The 24,588-nt window shown below is 47.4% G+C and overlaps 1 protein-coding gene across 1 annotated transcript in view; it reads left to right on the top strand.

The window, feature by feature from the left end:
- The window catches only part of CPO (carboxypeptidase O), a 476,286-nt gene that overhangs the window by 415,543 nt on the left and 36,155 nt on the right, over positions 1-24,588 (top strand). Inside the window, exon 8 of the mRNA XM_078683635.1 lies at positions 13,830-14,032. Within this exon, the coding sequence (XP_078539761.1) occupies positions 13,830-14,032 (203 nt within the window). The remainder of the gene's footprint in view (positions 1-13,829; positions 14,033-24,588) is intronic.

Genomic DNA, 24,588 nt, shown 5'->3' with positions numbered 1-24,588 from the left:
AGTGTCTCCACCTGAGCACCAAACATCATTCACCACCACCATTTTGCATCAGCACACCACCTAAGCATCACTTCAGTCTGCCCTTGCAATCTAGCATCTGTTGATTGTCCCCTAGTGTCCGTCCGCTGCTCATGTTCTAATTAAATTACTATTTTCCAACCTCCACTCCCCCATTATTTATGTCCTGCTCCCCATAACAAAAAAAATTATAACAAACAAGCATGAGAACAGGCAGGAAGAAGTTGCCAGCAGTGCAAGTTCAAAAAAAAAACTAGAACACATTTTTTATGTTAAAATCTTTGTTTAATCAGGTTGTTCAGTTGTATATAATTTATAATGTCGTCTTCATTTATATAAAGGTAACAAAAATGCTTAACACTTTATGATAACTTTTCAACATAATGCACAGCAGCCACAATGCTCTACAACATAGCGAAAAGTTCTGGCTAAACACATAAGGTCCCAAAGGCGAGACCTATTGGCTATGCCAATGCTTGTCTATCTAACTTGATGCTATTTCACCACACACAGTACCCAAACCTCTCTCTGCATTTTCTCCTCCCGCGTTCCCGTTCCTTACTCTACTATCTTACCTATCTCTCTCTCTCTCTTTCTCTTCCTATCTTTTCATCGTAGTATCTTTCTTTCTAGCTTCCTCACTTCCCAGTTTTCTCTTTTTCTTATGTGTCTCCCTACTACACCCATTCTCAACCTTATCTCAGTCTGTAACTTTCTTTTCTTTACCACTGCTATCCTCCTATTGCGTGTTCAGTTCCAGTTAAAAGGCTGTCCGCAAGGGGGGTGCCTGTACCCCCTGGATCCTGGATTTTCACCATCTAATTATCAGCGGCAGTGCGTCCATAGGAGCACCTCAGCGTTGCCCCCCTGTGTGCCAGACCGCCATTGCATATAAAATATATTTTTGCAGTAGATGGAATTTAACTATGGCCCAGGTGAGGCTGTGACTTACATAACCATGGCTGATGGCGTACCATGGGCTGCTCTAAGGCAGGATAATGATTGGCAGTAGCCACCCCCATCGCAGTGAAATGTAGTGCACATGTCAGTTTTGCAGTTTCATTTTTCACAACCAACCTGAAATGCGTACTTCAGCTCTTCTCAGTGAATGCAGTGCAAGTGGCTTAGGGAACAGAGACACAGCCTCCTGTTCTCTAGATGAGCGCCGTGTCTACCTTCCCTATACAATACAGGTGCTACTGTCATGCTGTTCCCTAATGCAAACAATATGAAAGCAGCATCAGGAGTGGTTTATTTGGTGAGCGACACCTCTGCAGGACTGTGGCATGCATTATGGGGAACATGGCCCAGTGGTGGAGATGCCACAGCGGGAGACGCCTTTGCCCAAGGGTTGGGAAGAAGCCAGGGACTTTGACAGGAAGGTGTACTACCAGGAAAACCACCAGCTGGATCGACCGGAGACTAAAGATATGTATGATGAAATACTGATTCACTGCCATTATCGAGTAGTGGGAGTCGGGGTTTTCTCCACTGCACTTTTGCTTGGCAACCAGGCCTGCTGTCTTAATGGCAGTTCCTGTGCCAATGCCATTTATTTTTAATTAATTAAATACCCCAAGGTTGCTCAAACAGGATTACGCAGCAGCTGACTGTTGAGTGTGCAAAGATAGGTCACTTCCTGTTTCAGCAGTTCTGCTCGGCTCTGTGTGAGGCCACTTGTTCTTCACAAGGTGGAAATACAGACCCTGGGGAGGGGGTGGAACTGCATTTACACCGAGGCAATGGGTGTTACCACTGCCAATATACATTTCAGCCAGGCATACAGTAGAAATTTGGATGGTATAAAAATGAGCTGTAGTTCTTGAGTTCAAAGGTTCAATTATTAGATGCCTGGCTGGGATCCTGAGACCTCTGCCAGGCGCTCCCCTCGCACTTATCCTAAGTAATGTGTACGTTAGTAAGTGCACTGCATGTGTGTGCCTGGTACTCACGTTCATTGATTCCTGGTGTGTTTTATTCTCTTGTAAATGCACAAGTTATACATATTCAACACTAGGGGTGGGCAGAATTTGCGAAATTGACTTTCGAAGTTATCGCAAAATTGCTCAAAATCTCCGCAAGCATGCGGAACTTTCGCGAAGATGCAGAGACTGCTTTTCCCGCCCGTTTGCGATGCGTTTTTGCGTGCTCACGGGGACATTTATCTCCAACTTGCCCATGTGGTTGCTAATGGGCACGGCCATCTTGCTCGCGATGCTTATTTCCTGTTCTGAGGCGAATTACGTGTTTGCGATCGCAAACTCGCGCGGGAGAGCGCGACCGGCTACCAACAATCCAACATCTCGTGGCGCACGCGAATGGATAGGAAAACTCGTCGGGGAACGCAGGGACCCGGTAAGTCGCTAGTACATGAGCATGAACGCATTTATAAAGTGCAAACAAGAAAAAAGTAAGTTTTGCTGCAGATTGTGGAAGTTTTGACATTTTCGCACTCTCCGCGGAACGCGAAAATGTAAAAATATCGCAAATTCCGCGAGCGGAATGAAATTTTCCCCCCAGGCCTATTCAAAACCCCCTTCCTTGTGCTTGTGCTTGCGTGTTACAAGATAACAGCAAGGGTGTCTGGTGAATGAGTGAGTCATTATGTGGTTATCGTTCTAGTGATCATTGGGAGTGAAACGCAGGGCAGGTGTGTGGAGACGCTGAAGCTCCGCGTGGCAGGCTGCTCCCTTCTCGCTCCAGCCTTTTTGTTTTCAGCATTTTTGGCTGATTAATGGGGAGCGTTGAGGACTCGAATTCCTCGATGGTTTCAGCGTTTACTGGTGGCATTAGTGACTTTGTTTTAGCTCCGGCTTCTGCTTCTTTTTGGCAGCTGCCGGTCCCGGACATTTGAGTAACGGCTTGGGACCCTGGATATATTTCATTCCCTCTACTGCTTGCTGCTTTCCTGACTTGTGGGCTTCGGGGGTGCCATTGCTTTCAGTGCGGCCTGAGCAAAGACAAAGAATCCGAGCCCCGAGCCCCGAGCTCCGAGCGCGAACCAGAGCGGCACCCAGCACCTGACACCTGGCACCTGGTGCCTGACGGCTCTGGTGCCCTGCGAGGAGCGGCTAGAGGAGCAAGCAGCGTGAGCGAGAGCGAGGGGGGCCGGAGGGGTGAGTCTGTCCACGATTCACTTGCCCACAGCCCCGCCTTCCCCCACTTCACGGCATCTTTGCTACGAGCGAATCCAAGCTGCTAGCAGCAAGTCGGTGAGTTGGAAAAACCGGAGAGAGTGCATTTTTGCGCTCGTTTGTCGTCCCTCGCCGCCCTTGACTACGGCCCTTGACTGCCACTAAAAGGAATACCAACCTAATCTAGCTAAACAAGGTTAATGTAAGTCACAATTCAACCCGCCTGCAGCTCCCCCCCTGTAGCGCCTGCCCTCAAAAGAAAAACCGGGAGTCAGAGGCTGGAGAGCTAGGCTGCAGGGGGTTGCACAAAAGAGGAAGAAAAAAAAACGGCCGCGGCGGCAGAGGCGGTTCGTGGTACAGCGGCAGTGGGGACCAGGGAGCAGAGAACAGTGTGGAGCGACGAGAGAAAACCCTGAGAAGGGGGTCCCTGGATGTCTTGGTGTTTAAGAAAGCCACTCGGCAGAAGGACAAGGGGCTGACTCAACACCCAGCGGGACTGCGGGGACTGCGGGACTGCGAGGACCAGCAGCCCGTGGGTGCAACGCTGTGTGCTCTTCCCGCCCCCTCTTCACGTGTGCTATATATCTACGTATACCCTCTGCTACGCGGAACGCGCACGGGCGCGCGCTGGGCGAAGCCCGGGCCAAGGGCGGGCCGTTGCAGCCCGTTCGAGACCGCTTGAGACCGGGCCAGGCCATCCCTCCATCGCCTACAATTCCAGGTGAGCATCTGGATGAGAAACATCTTGAACTGTGCTCCTTTGTGGGAATCTACCTGGGTGCTGGACTGTGTGCTGCTTAGATAAAGTATGGCGAGACGGGATTTGAGGAATAAAACTATGGCTGCTAGGGGCAAGATCACAGGTACCCTGGATAACTCTATAACAAGGGCAAACTTGGTGATCGACCAAGGGATAATCTTGATGGAGCGGCGTGTATCGCAAGATTTAGCCATGGCGAAACGCTCCTCCATGGGCGAATTTGCTAATGCTCGCACTCCAGATCGCGAACAATTACCGGGAGCAACGTTAGTCACGGCTGTTATCCACACCCCGCCGGTGCTCCTTGTGGAGGAACATTCCTTGCCATCTTCCCCTCGGCAACCTTTGAACACTTCTCTAGCTTTGGATACTTCTGGGTCCGTGGATATTTCAGACTTGGCCGACCTCCCTGAAAAATCTCCCACCTATGTGCGGGGTCGTAGTAAGAAGGGGGCTACCTCGAAAAGGAAGCGTGCAGTTACATCTCTGGCCGGCAGAAGGAAATCAAAGCGAGCTTGTTGTGGGCACCAAGGTGGCTGATGACTGTGTAATAACTAAAATAGGAGATTTACTCAAAACCCTACTTGGACCTTTAGAAGTTAGGCTAGGGTGTATTGAGCAGAGGCTTACCCAAATTGAACAGGCCACAAGGGGTTCTATGTCAAAAAGTAAAGCTAAGATACCAGATCAGGGAAATGTAGCAGCAAGCACCAGGTGCTTGGGGGTTTCGGTGCATAAATCGCCCACGCCAACCGAGACTGGTAATGTTATCAATACTAATAATGTACCCTTGGTTCAAAACTCAGTCCCTAGCGCCAACACTAATGCAAACCCAAGTAAATGTAGTCCCTCTGGGGTGGTTAACCAAATGGAGAGTGGGCAGTCCTTGTCATTGGAAGCACCTAGAGCACTTAGGGCGGTTCCAAATATTGATCTACCTCCGGAATCCGGTCCATACCTGGTGGTTCTGACTGGTATTCCTGAGCTAAACAACACGGAAAAGGAATCATATCGGTCCCTAAAAAATAAAGTCTCTCACTGGTTACATACAAATAGACCCCTACCCTCCCATATTACTAGTGAACTAATGATGGTGCGTAGGGCCCCATGGGTGGGACGTAGCCCTAAGACTATTGCAGGAGACTGCATCCTGGTCAATTTCAGAGATCCACGTACTGTGGAGCATATTTGTAACTGAAGTAATAACAGCACTAGTTCAACAATCCGGCCCTATCCTTTATCATTTTTCTATGCACCAGCTAATTATCAAGAGAGGACAGGTGGACGGTCCCTAGTGAAAAACCAACGGGGGTTCAGACCAGAAAGGGCTAGGTGCGATCATATGTTTGGGCAGAGCCACCCAACGCTGCAGAATAGGTTCACTGGTTTAGATGCGGTAGATTGACTGCACCGCATTGGGAAGGGCGAAGAAAAGGTGATTCAATCCGGCAATGAAGCGGGAGAAGGTAGGGCCATAGAGATGGTGCAGAATGGTTCCTCTAGTGCTCAGATCGACCCTAATGTAGACACCGCAGGACCTGTCCAGGTACGGGATCTGGAGGTTCAGGCTGGACCAGTCGCTCCAGAAGGGGTGTTCTCCACCAGGTTAAATCATAAAGAGGGAGCACATAAGGGGGTTATGGTCACTCAAGTCCTAAAGAGGATGACTTTACTATCTTGGAATGTTGCAGGTTTAGCAAATAAAATTAACTGCCTAGAGTGGAGTTCCCTTGTGGATAACCATGACATCTGTCTTTTCCAAGAGACTTGGGCCAGGGGGGAATACCACAGGGAGGGCTTTGATACCTTTTATGTCTCGGCCAGGTGGGGGGGAAAGGGACGGCCGTCTGGCGGCCTTGCAATTTGGGTGGCAACCCATTTGGGCTGTATCGCAGAGAATATTCTTACGTACTCGGGTGATGTACAGTGCATACTGCTCAAGTGGCCCAATGCCTACAAATTGGCGGTTGTAAACGTATATTCACGCCCAGTTAGCCTGTCCTTAGAATCCCCCACCATAGATGAATTATCTCACTTCTTAGGATCATTGCCAGGTGACTGCAAGCTAATAGTGGCCGGAGATGTTAATTGCCACTTCGAGCCGCTTCTGGGACCAAAGGAGGGTGCTCTCATGGGAGAGGATGACTTTTGGGGGATTCCACCGTGCCAATCGCCCAGCCCAAAATCATGGTCTCCCTTGGCGATTCAGATCATGTCTCTTACCCTGAACAATGCACTGAGGGCCTGCAACGGGCGGACACCGTCCGACAGCCCTTCGAGGTGCACTTTCAATAAAAAGGGTCAGGAATCACGCTTAGATTATGTTTTTGTGGAGACAAGTATGTGGCCCAAGGTTCTTGATTTCAGTGTAATTACAAGGGCCGATAGTGACCATAATGCCCTTCATCTAGAAATAGTCTTCCCGGGGCCATCGGAAAGTGTCTCCCCAGAATCGAATGACTTGGCCACGGGGACGTTATTACTATCAAATAATAGGCGAAGGGTAAAATGGGGGAAATTAGTGAACTCCCCAGATATTATAGCAAAAATCTACGATCTGGCCCTCCCCGACTCATCGAGGTGGACATTTTAATTAACCAATCCAAACCAGGAGATTTTAATGAGAAACTAGGGCACATTCATGCAGACTTACTCCGCAGATTGGGAGATGTTTTTAACCCGGTGTCTAAGCCTAGGAAAAAAAGGGCACAAATGACAGCCTGGTATAACTCTGCCTGTAGAAAGGCCAAGGCTGAGTTGATATCAGCGGTTAAGTCTGGCTCCAATAAACACAAAATGCATGAGCTTAGGAGGCAGTATAAAGAAACAATGGTCCATGCAAGGAGCGAATGGGACTGTGATAGATGGCACAATTTATCATCAGCCCTGGATGCCAGAGATGCATGCAGGTTTTGGTCCCTAGTAACAACAGACACAGGGGACCTGAGAGAGGCCGTAGAACCAAATATTGCTGCCTCAGTATGGGAAGCCCACTTCAAAGCACTATATAGTGACGGACCAATTGTATCTATTTAGGCGGGTTTCCTAACTCCAGTCGAACAACATGACCCACTGGAGTTTACGTTGGGGGAAGTACTTAATGCAATAGGGCGACTTGCTTTGGGGAAGGCCCCTGGCCTCGACAAACTCCCTGGTGACCTATTTAGGCACCAACCTGAGATCTGGGCCCCCTACCTGCTAATTATATTTAATGCGATCTTAGCGGGCATGGAGATCCGCTGTACTTGGCTGGGAGCAGAGATAGTGCCGATTTTCAAGAAAGGTTCTCCCCTGCTCCCAGTCAACTACAGGCCAATCAGTTTAATTGATGTCCCCCAGAAACTCTTTGCTCGCCTTGTGCTGGATCACCTCCAGGGTTGGATGGAGGCCCACGAGATCCTAAGTCCCTTCCAGGCAGGATTCAGAAGGAACACATCCACCATGGACCAGATCTTTCGCCTAATCCTCCTTTATTGGAAGACAGCAAAGATTGAGGGTGGCAGCCTCTACATGGTGTTTGTGGACCTTAAGTCTGCTTTCGATCTGTTCCGCGGAAGAAATTATAGGGGGTTCTCAAGGAATTGGGTGTGCCCCAAATACTAGATATACTGATGAGGTTCCACGATGGCAACTGAGCCCAGGTCAGATGTGGAAGGGATGGGGCATTGTCTTCTAGGTTTCCCGTTGGCAGGGGGGTGAGACAGGGTTGTGTCTTAGCGCCGACCCTGTTTTGCCTCTATGTCAACGGTGTTATTTCACATCTTGACAGTGTCCCAAATAATGATGCCCCAAGGTTGGCAGGCAGAAGGGTTCCGGCAATTATGTTTGCTGATGATACCCTTCTGCTCTCCAAATCCCCAATAGGGATCCAACGGACATTGGATGGGTTTTGGGAATTCTGTAGAAATCATGGCCTTGAGATAAATGCCGACAAAACAAAGTTTATGATACTTAACCCCTCGGCACCTACCCGACCTAATCCAACTCTAGGGTCGGCAAGGCTGGAAATGGCCATGACGTTCCAATACCTGGGAGTAACCTTACATGAAAATCTTTCCTGGGAGCCGCAGCAAGTAAAAGCCCACATGAAGCTTACGCAACTGGTGGGAGGCATTCTGAAGGTCTCAAACTCCTCAACCTTTAAGCCAGTTAGTCCAGCACTGGAAATGTACAAAACACAAGCCAGAGCAGCAGCTCTATATGGTGGAGAGTTGTGGGGGCATAGCGGCAGAATTGAATTCACTAAAGTGGAATCAAACTTTATTAGACGGTTGTTAGCGTTACCACAAGGCACCCCTCTTCTCCCCCTAAGATTAGATCTGGGACTTTCATCTATAGGAGACGAGCTAAAGCTGAAGCCACTCAGGTTTTGGCACAGGCTGTGGTCAACCGAGGAACTGTCGTATTATAGGCAAGAATTGAAGCAAGTATTGAGCCTTACCAATTCGCATAAAATACCTTGGTTGGCCTTTGTTAAATGTGAATTTTTGAGAGTGGGACTGGCTGATATGTGGGAAGATCCAGAAAGGGCCTGTTCCGAGATTTCACGTAAAACACTAACAAGGGTTTTTAAGGGTAAAAGCTTAAGTACGGCTGTGAGTGCCCTCAATCTCGGCTCCCTAACTGAACAATTTCTGATTTGCAAAAGTTCTTATATGTTTGAGGATTTTATGGACATTGTCTTTCCTATCAGTGCAAGAAATTTTTTTATTTAGTGGAGGTATGGTACCCTGCCCTTAAAAGTTTTTACAAGTAAATGGTCCGCTACAGAGGATAAATTATGCCCAGGTTGCAGCGGGAGTTCTGAGGAGAATGAAATGCATGTGCTTTTCTTCTGCCCCTCTTATAGCAGACCTAGGAAGTATTGGTTGGCACCACTCTGTAGAAACCTTGGTTTTAAAAATTGTTTACATTCTTTTAGAATTTTAAAGACCAGCACGTTAAGTTTTATTGTATTTGCAGTTTCTAAGTACCTACTAGCCATGTGGACAATCAGGCGGAAATTACTACCTATTAAAACCTGAATACTGAATTAGGGGGATGCATCAGTACTACAAATCATACTGTAAATACATGTTTTATTTTATAATGTAGATAGTGTTTTTAATGGGCATGTACATCTCTCCTACAAATGAAATGATTTCATGTCTGTATGTTTTTACTGCATCTTTTATGGCCTTGGGGGCCGAAATAAAGAACTTTTGGATTGGATTGGATTGGTTACAAGATATTTCTGACATGATCACGAGGTGTGAACTATCCGAGACAGCCCTGTGCCCCTCATAGCAGTGAGCGACGTCTGGCTGTACAGCAGGCACAGATGGGGGGGTACCACCAGGCTGATTAGTATATGGTGAAATTTGTCCTGGCTCTGTGCAGAAGCAGGCCCCATCCGGCTGATAATCGTGTAGTTCATACAAATCAACACTTATTTCTTGCTTCACTGCTATCCACTGTAAGCTGTTGGTGTTCTTATTCTTTGCTTTTATGTTTTTTACTCGGTGTGGACATTTTCAACAGTTTTGGCCAGTTACGAAACCCTGAGCTTTTTTTTAATTTCAGTAATTTTTTATTGAAAGAAAAGAGTTTTGTAAATACAAGGTACAGTATACGGGGTACAGTCAAAAGATCGCAGGGGGGGGCATAAATAGTGGTTGCAACGACATTTTGGCTGGTGGGGTTACATACGGCCTCTGTGTGACATGGCTGCGGCGTTCATTCTGTGATAGAATTTGTCTTTGGCCCATGCCCGTCTCCCCCGACGGCGAGAAAGAAAGAAAAAGTGGGAAAGGAGAAAAGAAGGGCTGTGATGCTGGGTGGAGCACAGTGTACGGATTCGATTGAGAAGGTTAATCTATTTTTTTCCAGCGGATCTAAACTGTGTGGCCTTGACCCAAATCACTTACCTCTCTTACTCATTTCCTCATTATCCTAAATTATGAGAATAAATTAACAGTGACCATCTCATTCAATGCATATGCATTTTTATGTTTGGGTAACTGATCCTAATCAAAATGGTCTTGAAAAATAACGTAGTTTATGGTCGTAGAGTAATTACCAGTTTTTCAGATACCATTTGGACTTCCACTTGCAATTTCATTTATTTGTGGTCAATGGCCGGACTGGGAACCACAACCGGCCCTGTCAAAGTGCTCCCCCCCCTCCTCCCCGAGGGGGTTTGGGGGTGCAGCCGCGCTCTTTGCCAGGGCCGGTTCTCTGCCGATTTTGTTACAGGGACGATTTGGCAGCTATGCTGGAAAAACGGCCCTGTAACAAAAACGGCCTCCAGGGGCCCAAAACCAGCCCCCACCCGTGCGGCGCACCAGGGGTTTGCCCGATGCCCGCTACGGCCAGTCCAGCCCTGTTTGTGGTGTATTTTAGCATCACTTTCTAGAAAGTACCTGCACAAAACTGCAGTCCAAAAATGGAAATAAAACATAGGCCATGCGTATGCTTTAGGAAACGATTTTGAATCACCATGTGTTTGTGAAAACTCCCTTTTGCTACAGAAATCATGACCTGTGTTTCTGTGGGGCCTTAGGGATTGTTTCAACTTTTTAAAGCAAGCAGTTCCATCTCAAGGAGAAGCATGTGTGGGAAGCAGAACGGGTCGGCTACTGTCTCTGCACGCAGAGGTGCGGCTTTGGAAGACACTGACAGCAGGCCTCAGGTGTTTTACAATGGTGTATTTAGTACCACTTACCGTAGCCCTCAAACCACACACTGGCCTTGATGACTATCTCACCCCTTACCATACTGGTGAATGCAGTTACTAGCATGGTAATACACCATCACTGGAATATTTCTCACTATCTATGTTACACTGTGTTGTGTTAGGAGCTTTCTCAAATTTACTTGAAAATGCACCATTTGCCCAATCTTTTTTTCAAAATATTCTAGGATGGAGAATCTCACCCAAGCCCCCCTCATGCCGATCAAGTTCACTCACTACGCTCGCTTCGCCAGAGTGCACTCAGCCGCAACTTTTCCGCCTCACCACTTTCAAATGTCACCAGCCGCACTGCAAATTATACCTCCCCCCCTGAAAATATTTCTGCGGAGGCCCCGGTTCATTTCTCTTACTCATCAGAGGTCACAGTCTAGCCAGAGAAGGGCAGAGATAAAATGAGAAAAAGTTACAAAGGAGAGGAACAGAATTAAAATTAAAATGATCAGATTTCAGTCATGTGATTGATGAAAATCCCTAGAGCACTGGTTCAATTTTCACTGTTGCAGCGAGAAAGTTTGTTCTGAAGGGTATATACTTTACAATTATGATTATTGAACACTTAAAGATACAGGGCATCCCTACTGGCACTTTTGCACCGCAGAAACGTCCCTTTTTGATGTTCCGGAGATGCAATGTGCCAATTTACATGGCTTTTCATGGCCTTATAAATATGTGCCCCTTTCACACAGAAAACTGCATGAACAACACCCAGGGAACCGGACACATTCTCAGATTTACGAGAAATTGTAAACCTGGGAATGTGTCCTGCAGCACACATAGAAGAAAAAAATCCCCTCTTGTGAGTGATTCTGTGCAGGAAGATGTCTCTTCCAGCACAAAATCAATTAGCCCCAGGGTATAAGGATGCCTGCGTTGGCGCATGGCAGGCAATTGTACGCCTCTGCTGGGGAAAAGGACAGGAATGCGCTGTATCACAAAGAGATGGTGCATTCTTGCCCTTTTGTTTTGAGGTACGGCCAGCCGCGGACGGTGGTGGGAGTACCTGTGAGCGGTGACGTGGGGAGGGGGAGGGGCAGGGTGGGGAGTAGTAATCTATGGATTACGGAGTTCAACAGGTAAGTTAACATATATATGAATAAACAAATTTTGTTGCGTGCACACCTTCGCCAAATGTGATGCAGTGCGCGCAACAAATTTTGTTTTATCTATTTATATGTTTACTTACCTGTTATACTCCGTAATCCATACATTGCTACCCCCCATCCTGCCCCTCCCCCTCCCCACATCAGCGCCCGCAGGTACTCCCACAACCGGCCACGGCTGGGTACGGCAATGCAGTTCGATTCCTTGCGGCACTGCCCTACGTCAAACCCTCCTAAATGAGATCCACAATGTTAATCTCTGTGTGCAAATGTTTTATTGTAATATTATGCTGTACTCCACTAAACATCCATAAAGTCTCCCTTCACAGTCTCTTTTCTACTTTTGGAGGAACGGTCTGATTCGCTACTGAATTCTAAGCAAAAAAAGTCTAGATTCAAATGCAGAAGGAAATGGCTTTATTAATATTTGTTTATGCCTTCTTTTGGTACTGGGTGGCTCATGGACCCCGGGCCGCTTTTTTTGTGTGCCCCCATTTTCGAAAATGTCATCTATAATTCACTACTTTTGGCTTCACGACAGTTTAAATGAGATGAAAATTGGTAATAAATTAAAAGTTATTCTAAGCAAGGGGCCCTAAAATATGTTCTGCAAAGGGCCCCAAATTTCCTTCAGAGTTCACAATTGCCCTGCCTGGAATCCTTGGGGCTGAGAGGCACACATTTGAACATGCGTGTAACTAGCATCATTGACTTATTCTAAGGCCAATAATGCCCAATAATGTGTCTGTGGTGACACTCGATCCCCTATGGTGTCTAGCTAGACTAACCCCATTTTCAGGAACTGGAAAAGCTCACCAATTCGGTGAACGCATTTCGCAGCACAAACAATCTTAAAATAAAATGCACTTTCAGAAAATATATTGGTGTAATTAAATGTAGTTTACTAAAGAAATGTAATACTTAGCGAACTTGCATTACAAATTGATGAAAATAGTTTGGGAAACCGTTAAAAGAATTGCGTTCAATGCAGACTAAAAGCAAATGTTATTGTAATTTATGATGAGCGTGGGACCACTAAGCTAGTAGCATAAAATCCTTTTATAGACCCTAGTTGGAAACGGGGAATTAAAGTGTTTAATCATCGGATGGTAAAAAACACAAAAATAGCAATATGTTAGGCTGATAAAAGTGTTACCCGGGGAGGATGGGTTCTGGAGCAAAACAGCTTTATTTGCTGCTGATCTCAGTCACGAACTCGTGAATTGAAAGTCAGTGGTGCAAAATATGTGTGTGTCTGTGCTTATGTACGTGTGATATAAACATCAATAAACCCATTGTGGGTTGAGCTGTTAAAGTTAAAGTGATTTTTATTATTAATTGCTAAAGGTGTGTGTGGTTGTGTGGGTGGGTGAATGCGAGAATGAATCAACAGTTCGATGAGTGGTGATTGCATGACTGGATGGCTGGATGAACGTGAGTACGTGAATCTCGTACAGGTTACACCAAATGTACTGGTTGCGGCTGCAAGCAACAGTAGTGATGGGAAAGAAGCAAAAAAAGAACAGACCGCAAATGTTACTCAAGGAGTCAGTATCCCAAGAATTACCAACATTATGTATGTTTAGATCTGTCCCATCACATGTGCACATGGATGGGAGTAAGGGTTTGCCAGTGGGAGGAAGAGACTGAGAGGCCAGGCCTCAAGGAGATGGGCTGCGGTGAGAAAGAAAGGCAGAGCTGAGAGCTGGAAGGGGGCGGAACTGAACGGTTGTGGGTGAGGGAGGAATGGCGAGTCACCGCCACCAGCGCCCTAGTTGATGTGCCATGGCTGAGGATGGCTGATGATGAGTAGCTCATGTCCAGTGGGCAGGAGACAGGATTAAGCGAGGCCAGGGCTTCTTAAGCATACCTGAACATGTGGGACAGAACTGGAGGAAGGAGGCCCTCACAAGAAGTGGGCAGTGGCAAGAGAGAGCAGGAGAGAGAGCATTTGTTATGGGCAGTTCACCAGAGCCTTTAGGCTTCAGGTCCCCGAGAGAGCAGGATCACTGGGAGGAAGAGGAAAAAGGACCAACCTTGAAGTCACAAAAATCTAACTGTGCGACCTTTTCACTTCCTTCAAGGTGTTGATGTTGCTCCAAATTGTACTTCTGAAGAATTCTGTGGAACAAAACCTGCATCCGAGCCTGAGACAAAAGCTATGGTTAATTTTGTGAAAAGCAAGAAATCTGAAATCATCTGCTACTTGACCATCCACTCCTTTGGCCAGTTGATCCTGATCCCATACGGGTACTCCGGGAAGGTCTCAAGAAACCGCAAGGTGATGGTAAGATGGTGTTTCCATGACAACGTGCATTGACTTTCAGGGATCTTTTCTTTGGACCGGTAAGGTAGGCTTTACAAACGCTGTAGTAAAAGCTTTGGTGACTTGTTTATATGTATGCGTTGTTAGAAATGAGGAAGAGGAGTTGCAACGCCTTCTTCACGTTTTTGCCGTATTAGATCAAAACCCAAATAAATAAAAAGCAAAAGGCGATGCTTGTAAATAATATTTTTTCCAACAGACTGCATACATGCGGTTAGTCTTCTTTTTAAAATTTAAGGCAACTGAGCAAACGGAGATGAAGGGATTTGCCCATGATCCATTACTTCGGTAAAGTGAGGAGACTAAATTAGAATTTACTTCATTCAGTGCTGATGAGGTTACTACTCTTTCTTGTCACCAATTCTACTTCGACAGTGAAGAAGGGAATCTCCTCGAAGTAAAAGGTTTAAATTATTGTATTGTACACGTGATAGATATTCTTTGGTCTTGAAGAATGTGGTCAAAACCAGCACTTTACCACTGAAACACGTTGATGCCAAATATATTGCTAAATTTGTGGCACATACGGATAGATTGAATGTGTCCTTGTGGTTGATTCGCACAAATTAGCATGTAATGAAGACAGAGTACATTGTCTTTTGTGTTCTTTCTGTTGCTTATTATCGATGTGTAATTTGCTGATTTTTTTAAATCGCATGGTAGTCAATGTAAGTATTTCGCTTTATTGCATGAATAATAAAAAACCTTTGAAAACAAATAAAACATGTGTTTGAAAAAACAAAACAACATCATTAGTAATACTAAAATTGGTTAAGAGCTTGTTTAAAAATTACAGTAATTCCATAATATTGCAAGGGAGTTAAAACTGGTGTGCGAGACAGCCAGTAAGGAGGGTCAGATGGCGCATTACCTCCTCGTCCTGTCTCCCCGTCCCATTCCTGACAAGTGAGCAGCTAGTCTGCTCTACAGAAACCCCTACCTAGCTGAGCTGTTTGCACTTCCCCCTATGATGACGTCACCATCACATGACTATAAAGGGGGAAGTGCATCTAATCAACATCCTGTTCTTTTTTTTCTGCGATCCTGGGACCGCGTTCCTGGCTGTGCTGTTCGGGGCTGCCGTTAAACCGGGTGAGTTCCCTGCTGTTGTATTTGTTGATGCGGTGGCGTGCTTAAGCGGCTGCCTTTTTTCTCGCGCTGCCTCTTGTGTTTGGGGCTGTTGCTTTGCACGTGGCTCGCGTTAGCGGCCGTCTCTGTTTTGGGGCACTGTTTGTACACGCGGCTCGCGTTAGCAGCCGTTTTTTGTCATCTCACTCACCGGGCTTTGGTTGGCCTGCTCCAGCGGCCGTCCCTGGGTTTCCTCCGGTCCTTTTTCGCCCTGCTTTAGCGGGCTGGGGCTTTGCAGGAGCTGGTGTTGTGGCGCTCCGTTAGTTTGTGCATTAGGGGGCGTGTTGGCTGCTAATTGGGCTTTTTTGTGCCGGCCCATTTCCTTTCCTGCCACAGGTGTTCGGGTCCTCGTCCTGTATATATGGGGTCCTTCTTGGATGTTTTTTTGTCCTTGTTTTTGCCTGTTGGTGTGGTTTTTGGACTTGTGCTCGGATGGATGCTGAGGCTTCATCTTCTGCGTCCCCTCTGGATGCCCTGCGCCTCCTTGTCGGTGAGGCTGTGGCTGCTGCTTTCCTGGCTAGGGATGCGGCGGGTCCTCCTCCCAAGAGACCTCGTGTTTCTGTGGATCCACAGGCTGACCCTGAGGATGACTTGGGTCCTGAAGAGGATGAGGGTGTGCGTGGACGTTTTGTTCAGGGTGCTGAGCTCACTGAACTGTTCGCACATGTTAGGTCCAATTTGGGGTTCTCTCCTCCTGCCGCTGATGTTTTGGAGGATGACTTCTTCACGCAATATGTCCAGCCTGCTCCGGATTCTTTGCCTTTGCACAGTGCTATTCGCAAGGTGTTGTCCCACGAATGGCAGGAGGTGGACAAGTCTGGTTTTCCTCGTTTCCTGTCTCGGCGTTACCCTCTGGAGGGTTTTTCTGCTGAGTTCCCTCAGGCTGTGAAAGTGGATAATCTGATGGCTGGCCTCTCTTCTCAGGGTTTGGTCGTTTCTGAGGACGCCCTTCCTGCGGACGCTGTGGATAAGCGTATTGAAGGTGCTGTGAAGCGTTCTTATGCTGCTTCCAATTTTTCCGTCCGTGCGACTGCCTATTCCAACTATATTGTTCAGTCGCTCCTTAAGGATTTCCATTCCCTGTCGATTCTACTGCAGGACGGCGAGGATGCCACGCCTCTTTTGTCTTTGATGGAGCAACAGGTTAGATACCTGTCGGATATTTCCTTTGACAATTTGGGGGCGGCAGCGGCTGCTTCTGGTGCTTCCATCGCTGCCGGTCGTCATATTTGGATGCATTCCTGGAAGGTGGACTCTTCGCAGAAGTCTGTCCTCCTTAAGTTGCCCTTTGATAGTTCGAAGGTGTTCGGTCCGCAGCTGGAGGGTATGATCAAGCAGTCTGCTGAGAACCGCAAGCTGGTGGCTCCTGTCCGCCCCCCTTCTCGGGGTCGTGGGTTGGGTTACCGTCGCGCCTTTGGGCCTCCTGCTCGTGGCGCCTCTCAGCCCTTTCATGGCAGGGGTCGTGGCCGCGGGGCCCCTGGAAGTGCCAAGCCCCGGGCCGCTGCCGGTGTTGCCACCCCCGCTTCCTCCTCTTCTCAATGACTGTCTGCCTTTGCCGGTTGGTGGTCGCCTCCAGTCCTTCCGCGCCCAGTGGTTGTCGGTTCCGGATGCCTGGGAGGTTCAGACTGTTTCGGAAGGTTGCCGGTTCGAGTTTTCCTCTCCTCCTCCTCCGGGTTTTGTTCGGACTCCCCTGCCCCGTCTTCCTCTGCGAAGAGATGCTTTGTTGGCGGATGTGCAGCTCCTGTTGGAAAAAAGGGCTTTTGTGGCGGTTCCTCCGCTGGAGAGGGGCCAGGGTTGCTATTCAATTCTCTATCTGGTCTCCAAGAAAGACACGTCGGACCTTCGTCCTGTTTTGGATCTGAAGCGGGTCAATCGCTTCGTCCTCCATCGTCCTTTCAAGATGGTGACTCTCCAGTCCATCCTGCCTCTGGTTCTTCCTGGTGGCTTCCTGGAGTCCCTGGATCTGATGGATGCGTATCTGCACGTTCCTGTCCATCCGGAGGACCAGCGGTTTCTCAGTTTTGCTGTGGGGGCCCTTCACTATCAGTTCCGGGTGCTCCCTTTCGGCCTGTCGTCGGCGCCCAGGGTGTTCACCAAACTCTTGGCCCCTGTGGTGGGTATCCTACATTCCAGGGGTCTGCTGGTGTTTCCATATTTGGATGACTGGTTGATTGTCTCTCCTTCTTTTTCACAGGCTCTGTCGGATGTAGACCAGGTGTGTCTTCTGCTGGGTTCCTTTGGGTTCCTTATCAACCACAGGAAATCCTCCCTGGTGCCCTCCCAGTCCCTGAAGTTCCTGGGGGCTCTCTTCCGCATGGACATGGACATGGTTTTTCTCTCACAGGAACGCCAGTTGACTTTGTTTCGTCACCTTTCCTGGCTTCTGTCCCAGTCCCGGGTGTCTGCCCGTCTCTGGTTACGGAGTCAGGTGGAGATGGGGTCCACTCTGTATCTCCTTCCTTGGTCCAGGCTACATCTGTACCCCCGTTGCATCATGTTCTGTCGCAATGGGATCCTGCTTCCTTGGACTACGAGACTCTGATCCCTGTCACTCCGGGGATTCGGGCGGATCTCCAGTGGTGGTTGTCCACTCTCTCTCTTTCCCGGGGGTTCGATCTCCTTCCTCCTCAGTCTGTGGTCGTGTTGTCCACGGATGCCAGTGCTTTGGGGTGGGGTGCCGTTCTGGGTGCCTCCAAGGCTCAGGGTCGGTGGTCCAGTTTCGAATCCCTCCAGTCCTCGAACTGGAAGGAGTTGAGGGCGGTTTGGTTGGCTCTTCTTTGGTTCGCTCCTCTCCTTCGGGGTCGGGCGGTCTCTGTGCAGACGGACAATCAAGTGGTTCGTTCTTATGTGAATCACCAGGGGGGCATGTGTCGTGCTCTGTTTCTCCTGTCCCGGGTGATCGGCCTTTGGGCCGAGTCGTGTCTCCTGTCTCTGACGGCGGTCTATCTTCCGGGGAAGGAGAATGAGCCTGCGGATTCTTTGAGCAGGGTGTTCCCCTCCTCAGTGTCCCTCTGTCTGTCCCCGGATCTGTTCGATCTGATTGTCCTCCGGTTCCGCCTTCCTTGGCTGGATCTTTTTGCCTTGGAGGAGTCCGCCCTTCTTCCTCGGTTTTGCAGCATAGTTCCCTCTCCGTTGGCGTGGGCTACCGATGCTTTCTCGATTCCTTGGTCGAGGGGTCTGCTGTTTGCCTTCCCTCCGTTTGCCTTAATTCCGAGGGTCCTCCGGAAGATTCGTTTGGATCGGGCGGAGGTTCTCCTGGTGGTTCCGGAATGGTCTCGGCAGTCTTGGTTCCCCCTTCTGCTGACCTTTTCTGTTTGCCCGCTTTGGCGGTTTCCCCTGTCTCCCTCTCCGCTGCGGGCTCCTCTTCTCGGAGTTGCCTCCCTGCGTCGCCTCCGGCTGGGGGTTTGGCACTTGAGATTTGAGTTTGCTGGATCTGGGTTGCTCGGTTGAGGTTGCCCGATGCCTTCAGCATTCTCGGCGTCCTTCCACCTTGAAGTCGTATGGCCGTCACTGGAAGAATTTCTCCTCCTGGTGTCTTGGGAGGGGTCTCTCTTCTGCCTCCTGTGATGCCGTGAAGGTTTTGGACTTCTTGCAGGATGGTTTCATCTTGGGGCTTGCGGTTTCTTCCCTGCGGGCCCAGTGGGCTGCCATTCTGGCTTTTCGGGGTTCCTCGGTTTCCTCTGTCTCCCCGTTGGTGGCTCGCCTTCTGCGGAGTTTCTTGCTTCAGCATCCTGTCTCTCGTTCTCCTGTGCCTCCTTGGGATCTTCCCTTGGTTCTCCGGGCATTGACGGGTCCTCCTTTCGAACCTTTGGACTCCGTGGCCCTGAAGTTCCTTTCTGCTAAGGTTATTTTCCTGGTGGCCATTACTTCTGGGCGGAGGGTTGGTGAGATTGGGGCGCTGATGGCTTCCCCCCTCTTCTTGCGCTTTTGCGATGATAAGGTCATTCTCCGTCCGAGTCAGTTCTTTCTTCCTTAGGTGGTGTCTTCTTTTCACTGTCAGGAGGATATTGTTCTCCCGGTGTTTTTTCCGGCTCCTGCCTCTCCTGAGGAGGTGCTCCTCCATTCGTTGGATGTGCTGAGGGCTCTCCGCATCTACTTGGAGCGTACGGCTGGTTTCCGTAAAGTTGATTCCCTCTTTGTTACCTATGGCCTCTCGGGACTGGGGCTTCGTCCTTCTTTGTCCACCTTGTCTCGTTGGGTCAGGGGCGCTGTGGTTTCTGCTTACGATTCTGCCCACTGTCCTCTGCCTTCTTCTGTTCAGGGTAGGTCGACTAGGAGCGTGTCGTCCTCCTGGGCCATGTTCAAGGGGGCCTCGTTGAAGGACATTTGCAATGCTGCCACGTGGGCTTCTCCCCATACTTTTGTTGCACATTACCGTCTTCAGTTGGGGATGGCGGCCTCTGTGCCTTTGGGGCTTGTGTCCTGTCTTCTGTACATGATTTATAGTTTGTACTGTTTTCGGTTGATTAAAATGGACCTGTTTTTTGCACATCCTTTCTGGTCTGGTTTTTATCACAATCACCGTGTGCTTGGGTATGGGCTCACTTGTCAGGAATGGGACGGGGAGACAGGACGAGGAGGTAATGCCCGGTTACTTACCGGTAATACACATTACTCCGAGTCCTGGTCTCCCCGTCCCATTCCTGAGCCCTTCCCTCCCTCCCTGGTTTGGGTTTTTACTTTGGTGATTGTCTGTTTTTTCGTTCTGATTTTCTTTGGTATTTTCAGGATGTTCATTAGATGCATTTCCCCCTTTATAGTCACGTGATGGTGACGTCATCATAGGGGGAAGTGCAAACAGCTCAGCTAGGTAGGGGTTTCTGTAGAGCAGACTAGCTGCTCACTTGTCAGGAATGGGACGGGGAGACCAGGACTCGGAGTAATGTGTATTACCGGTAAGTAACCGGGCAAAATACAACATTTGTCGGAATGCTAATTACTGGGGACTCCTGTATAATCCTGGTTCCTTTGAAGTTAGTATTAAGGATTTAGATCTTGGTAGTGTTTTGGGCTGTAGCGGGCGACAGAAAGATTGTTATTGACGGTGGCAGTCTGTAGTTCATCATATCGTTTGCTCTCCTGGTTCGTTGCGCCCCTTGCCGAATAATTCCCATATATGTAATTATCTTGTTCCCTGGCCCATGTTGTTGAGCCTGGGATGACACAATAAATAAAAATGTATATAAATAAAATGTATTTCACTGCGCTAGCTGCCAGCCCTAGGTGGCTGCAAGAGTGCATGGGAATCGTGATGATAAACAAAATTACCAGAAGAGTTTCTTATGGACAGTGTTGTTGTACATTCCTCAGAGGCCAGTGGGCCTGAACTGGTGACCAGTTTGTTAGAGTACTTCCAAGCTTAACTTTGCTTTTGCTGCACTCATAAACCGGACAAGGCTACAGGCCAACCGGACGTTGCTGCCCTCGAAGCAAGCCTTTACCGCCTCCCTGCGGTAAAGTCTCTTAACCAATTTTAGTATTACTAATGATGTCGTTTTGTTTTTTCAAACATATGTTTTATTTGTTTGCAAAGGTTTTAATTAATCATGCAATAAAGCGAAATACTTACATTGAAAAAAATCGTGTGGTAGTCATAATTTGTTAAACAACAGAAAATATAGGTTTTTAACTGGTCATCAATTTTGCACCTGGCTGGGCAATTGAGTAATTATGATGTAATATGATGAGAGTTTAGATTTAATATAGTTCACATGTTCGTGGCACTATACTTACAGAGGCTTGGGGTAATGAATGTAAGGATTATGAAACGTAAATAAATGTATGTATGACTGAACAGTACTGAAGCGATCTGTGTGGTAATAAGTGGATCAAAAGGGAAATATTTGTGACTTTACTGTTTATTGGAGATGCCAGGTGATGGATCTACATGGTGTAGGAAGGCCAGGCCTGATCTCAGATCACAAAATATTTCTTTTTTTTAAGGAACATCTGCATTGGAAGGAGAGGTAAGCAGCCTTGTTCTGAAGTCAATCTTGGCAAACTCACAAAATAAAATGATGGACGGAGTATTATAACTTTGCAAACACTCACCCCCAGTCACAGATCTGGGTTTAATCCATCGTTATTTTGCCCGACATGTCACCCCAGTTTTGGATCCAGTCATATGCAAATCAGTCTTGACCCTGCTCCCCATGGGAACAGTCCAGCCAGAAATGCCAAGCCAAGTCCTCCCTGGACCGGAAACAAGCATCCTGGTACGCGTTTCAGAGTATCACCCACCACTATCCAAGCTAGCTTGAATCGAGTGGTGCAGCTAGCCAGGGACCCATGTCTGGGCATAACCTTAGCCACTCAGGGCACACATAGCAACATCACAAAATAAAATGACGGACAGAGTGTTATAACTTTACAAGCACTCACCCCCAGTAACAAATCTGGGTTTAATCCATTGTTATTTTGGTCGCGGCATCTCCCCAGTTTGGATCCAGCCATATGCAATTCAGTCTTGACCCTGCTCTCCATGGAACCAGTCAAGCCTGCAAGTGCCAAGCCAGGTCCTCTCTGAACTGGAACCAAGCATCATGGGACCGGCTTCGGTAGTATCACCTCCCATCAGCCAGGCCAGCTTGATTCCAATGGTGCAGTGAGCAAGGGGCACAGTGCCAGCGATTTGTACTCCTAAATAGGTTCTGAACATGTCTATTACTGGAGTCACCCGCAGTGTGCCAATCACAGTGCTTTTCCACCTTGAAAAACTGCACCTTGCCGGACAGGCCACCTTCCACCCAGCCCCAGCACCTCCCCTCCTTCTGGAAGGCATAAACCCTCCCCATTGCTGACAACATGCCAACAGCAAAATGGATAAAAGGGAGACGTATAATGGCCACACTGTTAAACTTCCTCTCTTGTAATCCCAACCCAACCCTGTTGAAAGTAAAGAGCCCATTTGTGGACTGCACAAATTGCCCAAAATGCCTGAGGAACTACCCAGTATATTTGCTTCCTTAGAGACCCCAACTTCTCATATAAACTGAAAATTTAGATTATAGTTCCTGGTGTACCAATAATAATAGTAAAACAATACATTTTAATACTGTTGTCTTTGAATACAAGGTAATCAAAAGATGAAAGATATGCACTCGTGGAATCATGCACCCATCACTCCTTTAAGCTAATAACACTTCCAGAGCGTGGTATTGCCAGCACTGATCTTACAGCCCAATTTTTTCCACATTGAACTATAAACCTGAAACTGTGTTTTGGTTTGGAGTTAACCTAAACAATAGTAGGCTCAAGTCCTTTTCTGGTGTGCCTGCTCTACTATAGGGACATATAGTATGGCTCACACAAGAAATTGTACAAGAAATTCCTAATAAACTGGTCATGAAGGCCCGCATGTGAGTTTCACACTAGTGGAAAATATACATACACAGCTGGCTAGGTGCCAAACTCTGCAGAAATGGATTTTCAAACTCCACAGGGCAAAACTATGCAGAACCATGAGTAGGCGGATACAGCAATTCTGGAAATATTTATAATTAATTATATCCTAGCTCACACAAGCCTTTGAGACCAACCCATACTTTTTATGATACAACATTGCTTTTGGTACTGTTGGTGGGTTTAGAAATTCTTGTTCAAGTTGTCTTTTGGTACTGTTGGAATGATGGATATCAGGCACCATGAGCTTAACAGCTGTTTTTGAGTGGACACATTTCTGAGGGTTTTATATATAATTCAGCATTGTTTAGCATCTCAAGGACCTGAATGAGCTAAAAAGGTGTAATAAAGTCAAAGTTGCTCCAAATGGGGGGTGGGAGGCTGGGGGCTTCACAATATATCTTGCCCTGGTCCCCCCAAATCCGTACAATGTCACTGAGTGGGTGCAAATGAAGCACCAACTTTTTGCCAAAAGCCCACAACTTTGAAATATGAGAGTGAAGTTACGAGTTGCATCGCAAAATGTATGTTTTTTGAGAGGTGCCGGTGTATCGTAAAATTAATGTGCTGCTTTTGAAAAACAAATGTTGACATGGGACCACTGCCCATCTGCAAATCAGTTACCATCCCAGCTCGCGTGTCAGTAAGATCAATGGTCTGCAACTCGCAAATAGGATGGTGATGCCTGCCTCAGCAGGGTCCCGAGTCAGGAATACTATTCTGATCGCCACCCCATCTGGATCACTGATCCCAGTGGAGGTGGCGGTCTTCCCCCTGACAGCTGTGGGTTCAACCGCCGGGACTGTAATCTGGTAGTCAGACTGAAGGGCTGTCGGCAGACGGACCACCACCAACGGACTGTTGGTTACAGTCCAACCACTATCGTAATAAGGCCCTTAGAGCCATATGTAGGTAGCGAAATACCGGTTGGTAATGGCCAAAAATCGGTAAATTTCCCCTTGCTGACCGGTATTTAGCCCTTTGAGATGAAGGAGGCTGGATTTAAGGATTCGGTAATTTAAACGATATGTTATTTTAAGAAATCAGCAAAATACCGATTCCTTAAATTAAGGAATCGGTATTTTAAATTACCGAATCCTTAAATCCTATGTAGGGGGCACTCAGGTGAGTGCTTTAAGGATTTGTTATTTACCACCAACTACAAGTTGGTGGTAAATACCGAATACCTTTAAAAAAGCAATTTTGTGCTTTTTTAAAAGTGCCATGTGGCAGACATACATGCCCTTAGGGCATATATGTGCACCACATGTGCACACATGCACGATTCAGGGGGTGCAACAGGGTGTCAATGTGACACCCTACCACCCTTGAATATGCTCCCCCTATTACCGATTCGGTATTTACCGAATCAGTAATAACGAATATTACCGAATCTGTAAAATTTACAGATTTTTTTACCTACATTCTATTTAACGATTCTTAAATACCGAAAATTCGGTATTTAGGAATCAGTAAATAGAAATTACCTACATCTGGCCCTTAGTCTCTAATCAGCTTGTTACTCCCATCACAGAAAAAAACCATGCTGAAGGTGACTTGTTATTTAGCAGACTAGTGCACAATATGAAGACATATGCACATGTTAATGTTAATGTTAATGTTACTGGGCACTTGTAAAGTGCACAGCTACTCCCTGGAGTGTCCCGGCGCTGAGAAAGAGAACCAGTGACAGAGCATTACAGGCTTGAAATCATAACTTTAGTTGCAATCACAAATATATCTCATTTTTCTACAGGCATTCCTGCTGTAATAGTGAAATTAAAGCACTACTTTAAGGGTTTTCACTATTACATTGGTTAAAATCCAATTGTTTTCTCCTAATTTCGCTTCCCCTGCCTTGTCCCTATCTTCCTATTTACATGTATGGTATTTCTATGCTAGATATTTACCTGTGACCCTGCTGAAAAATGGAGCAGGCCATGTTACAAGATATGGACAGAAACATAAAGAGAACATTATAGCAAGAG

Source organism: Lissotriton helveticus, chromosome 3_1 (assembly GCF_964261635.1).
Source record: "Lissotriton helveticus chromosome 3_1, aLisHel1.1, whole genome shotgun sequence".
Taxonomy (NCBI): Eukaryota; Metazoa; Chordata; class Amphibia; order Caudata; family Salamandridae; genus Lissotriton; species Lissotriton helveticus.
Note: the sequence above shows the minus strand (reverse complement) of the source record. Positions and strands in the feature narration are given on the sequence as shown.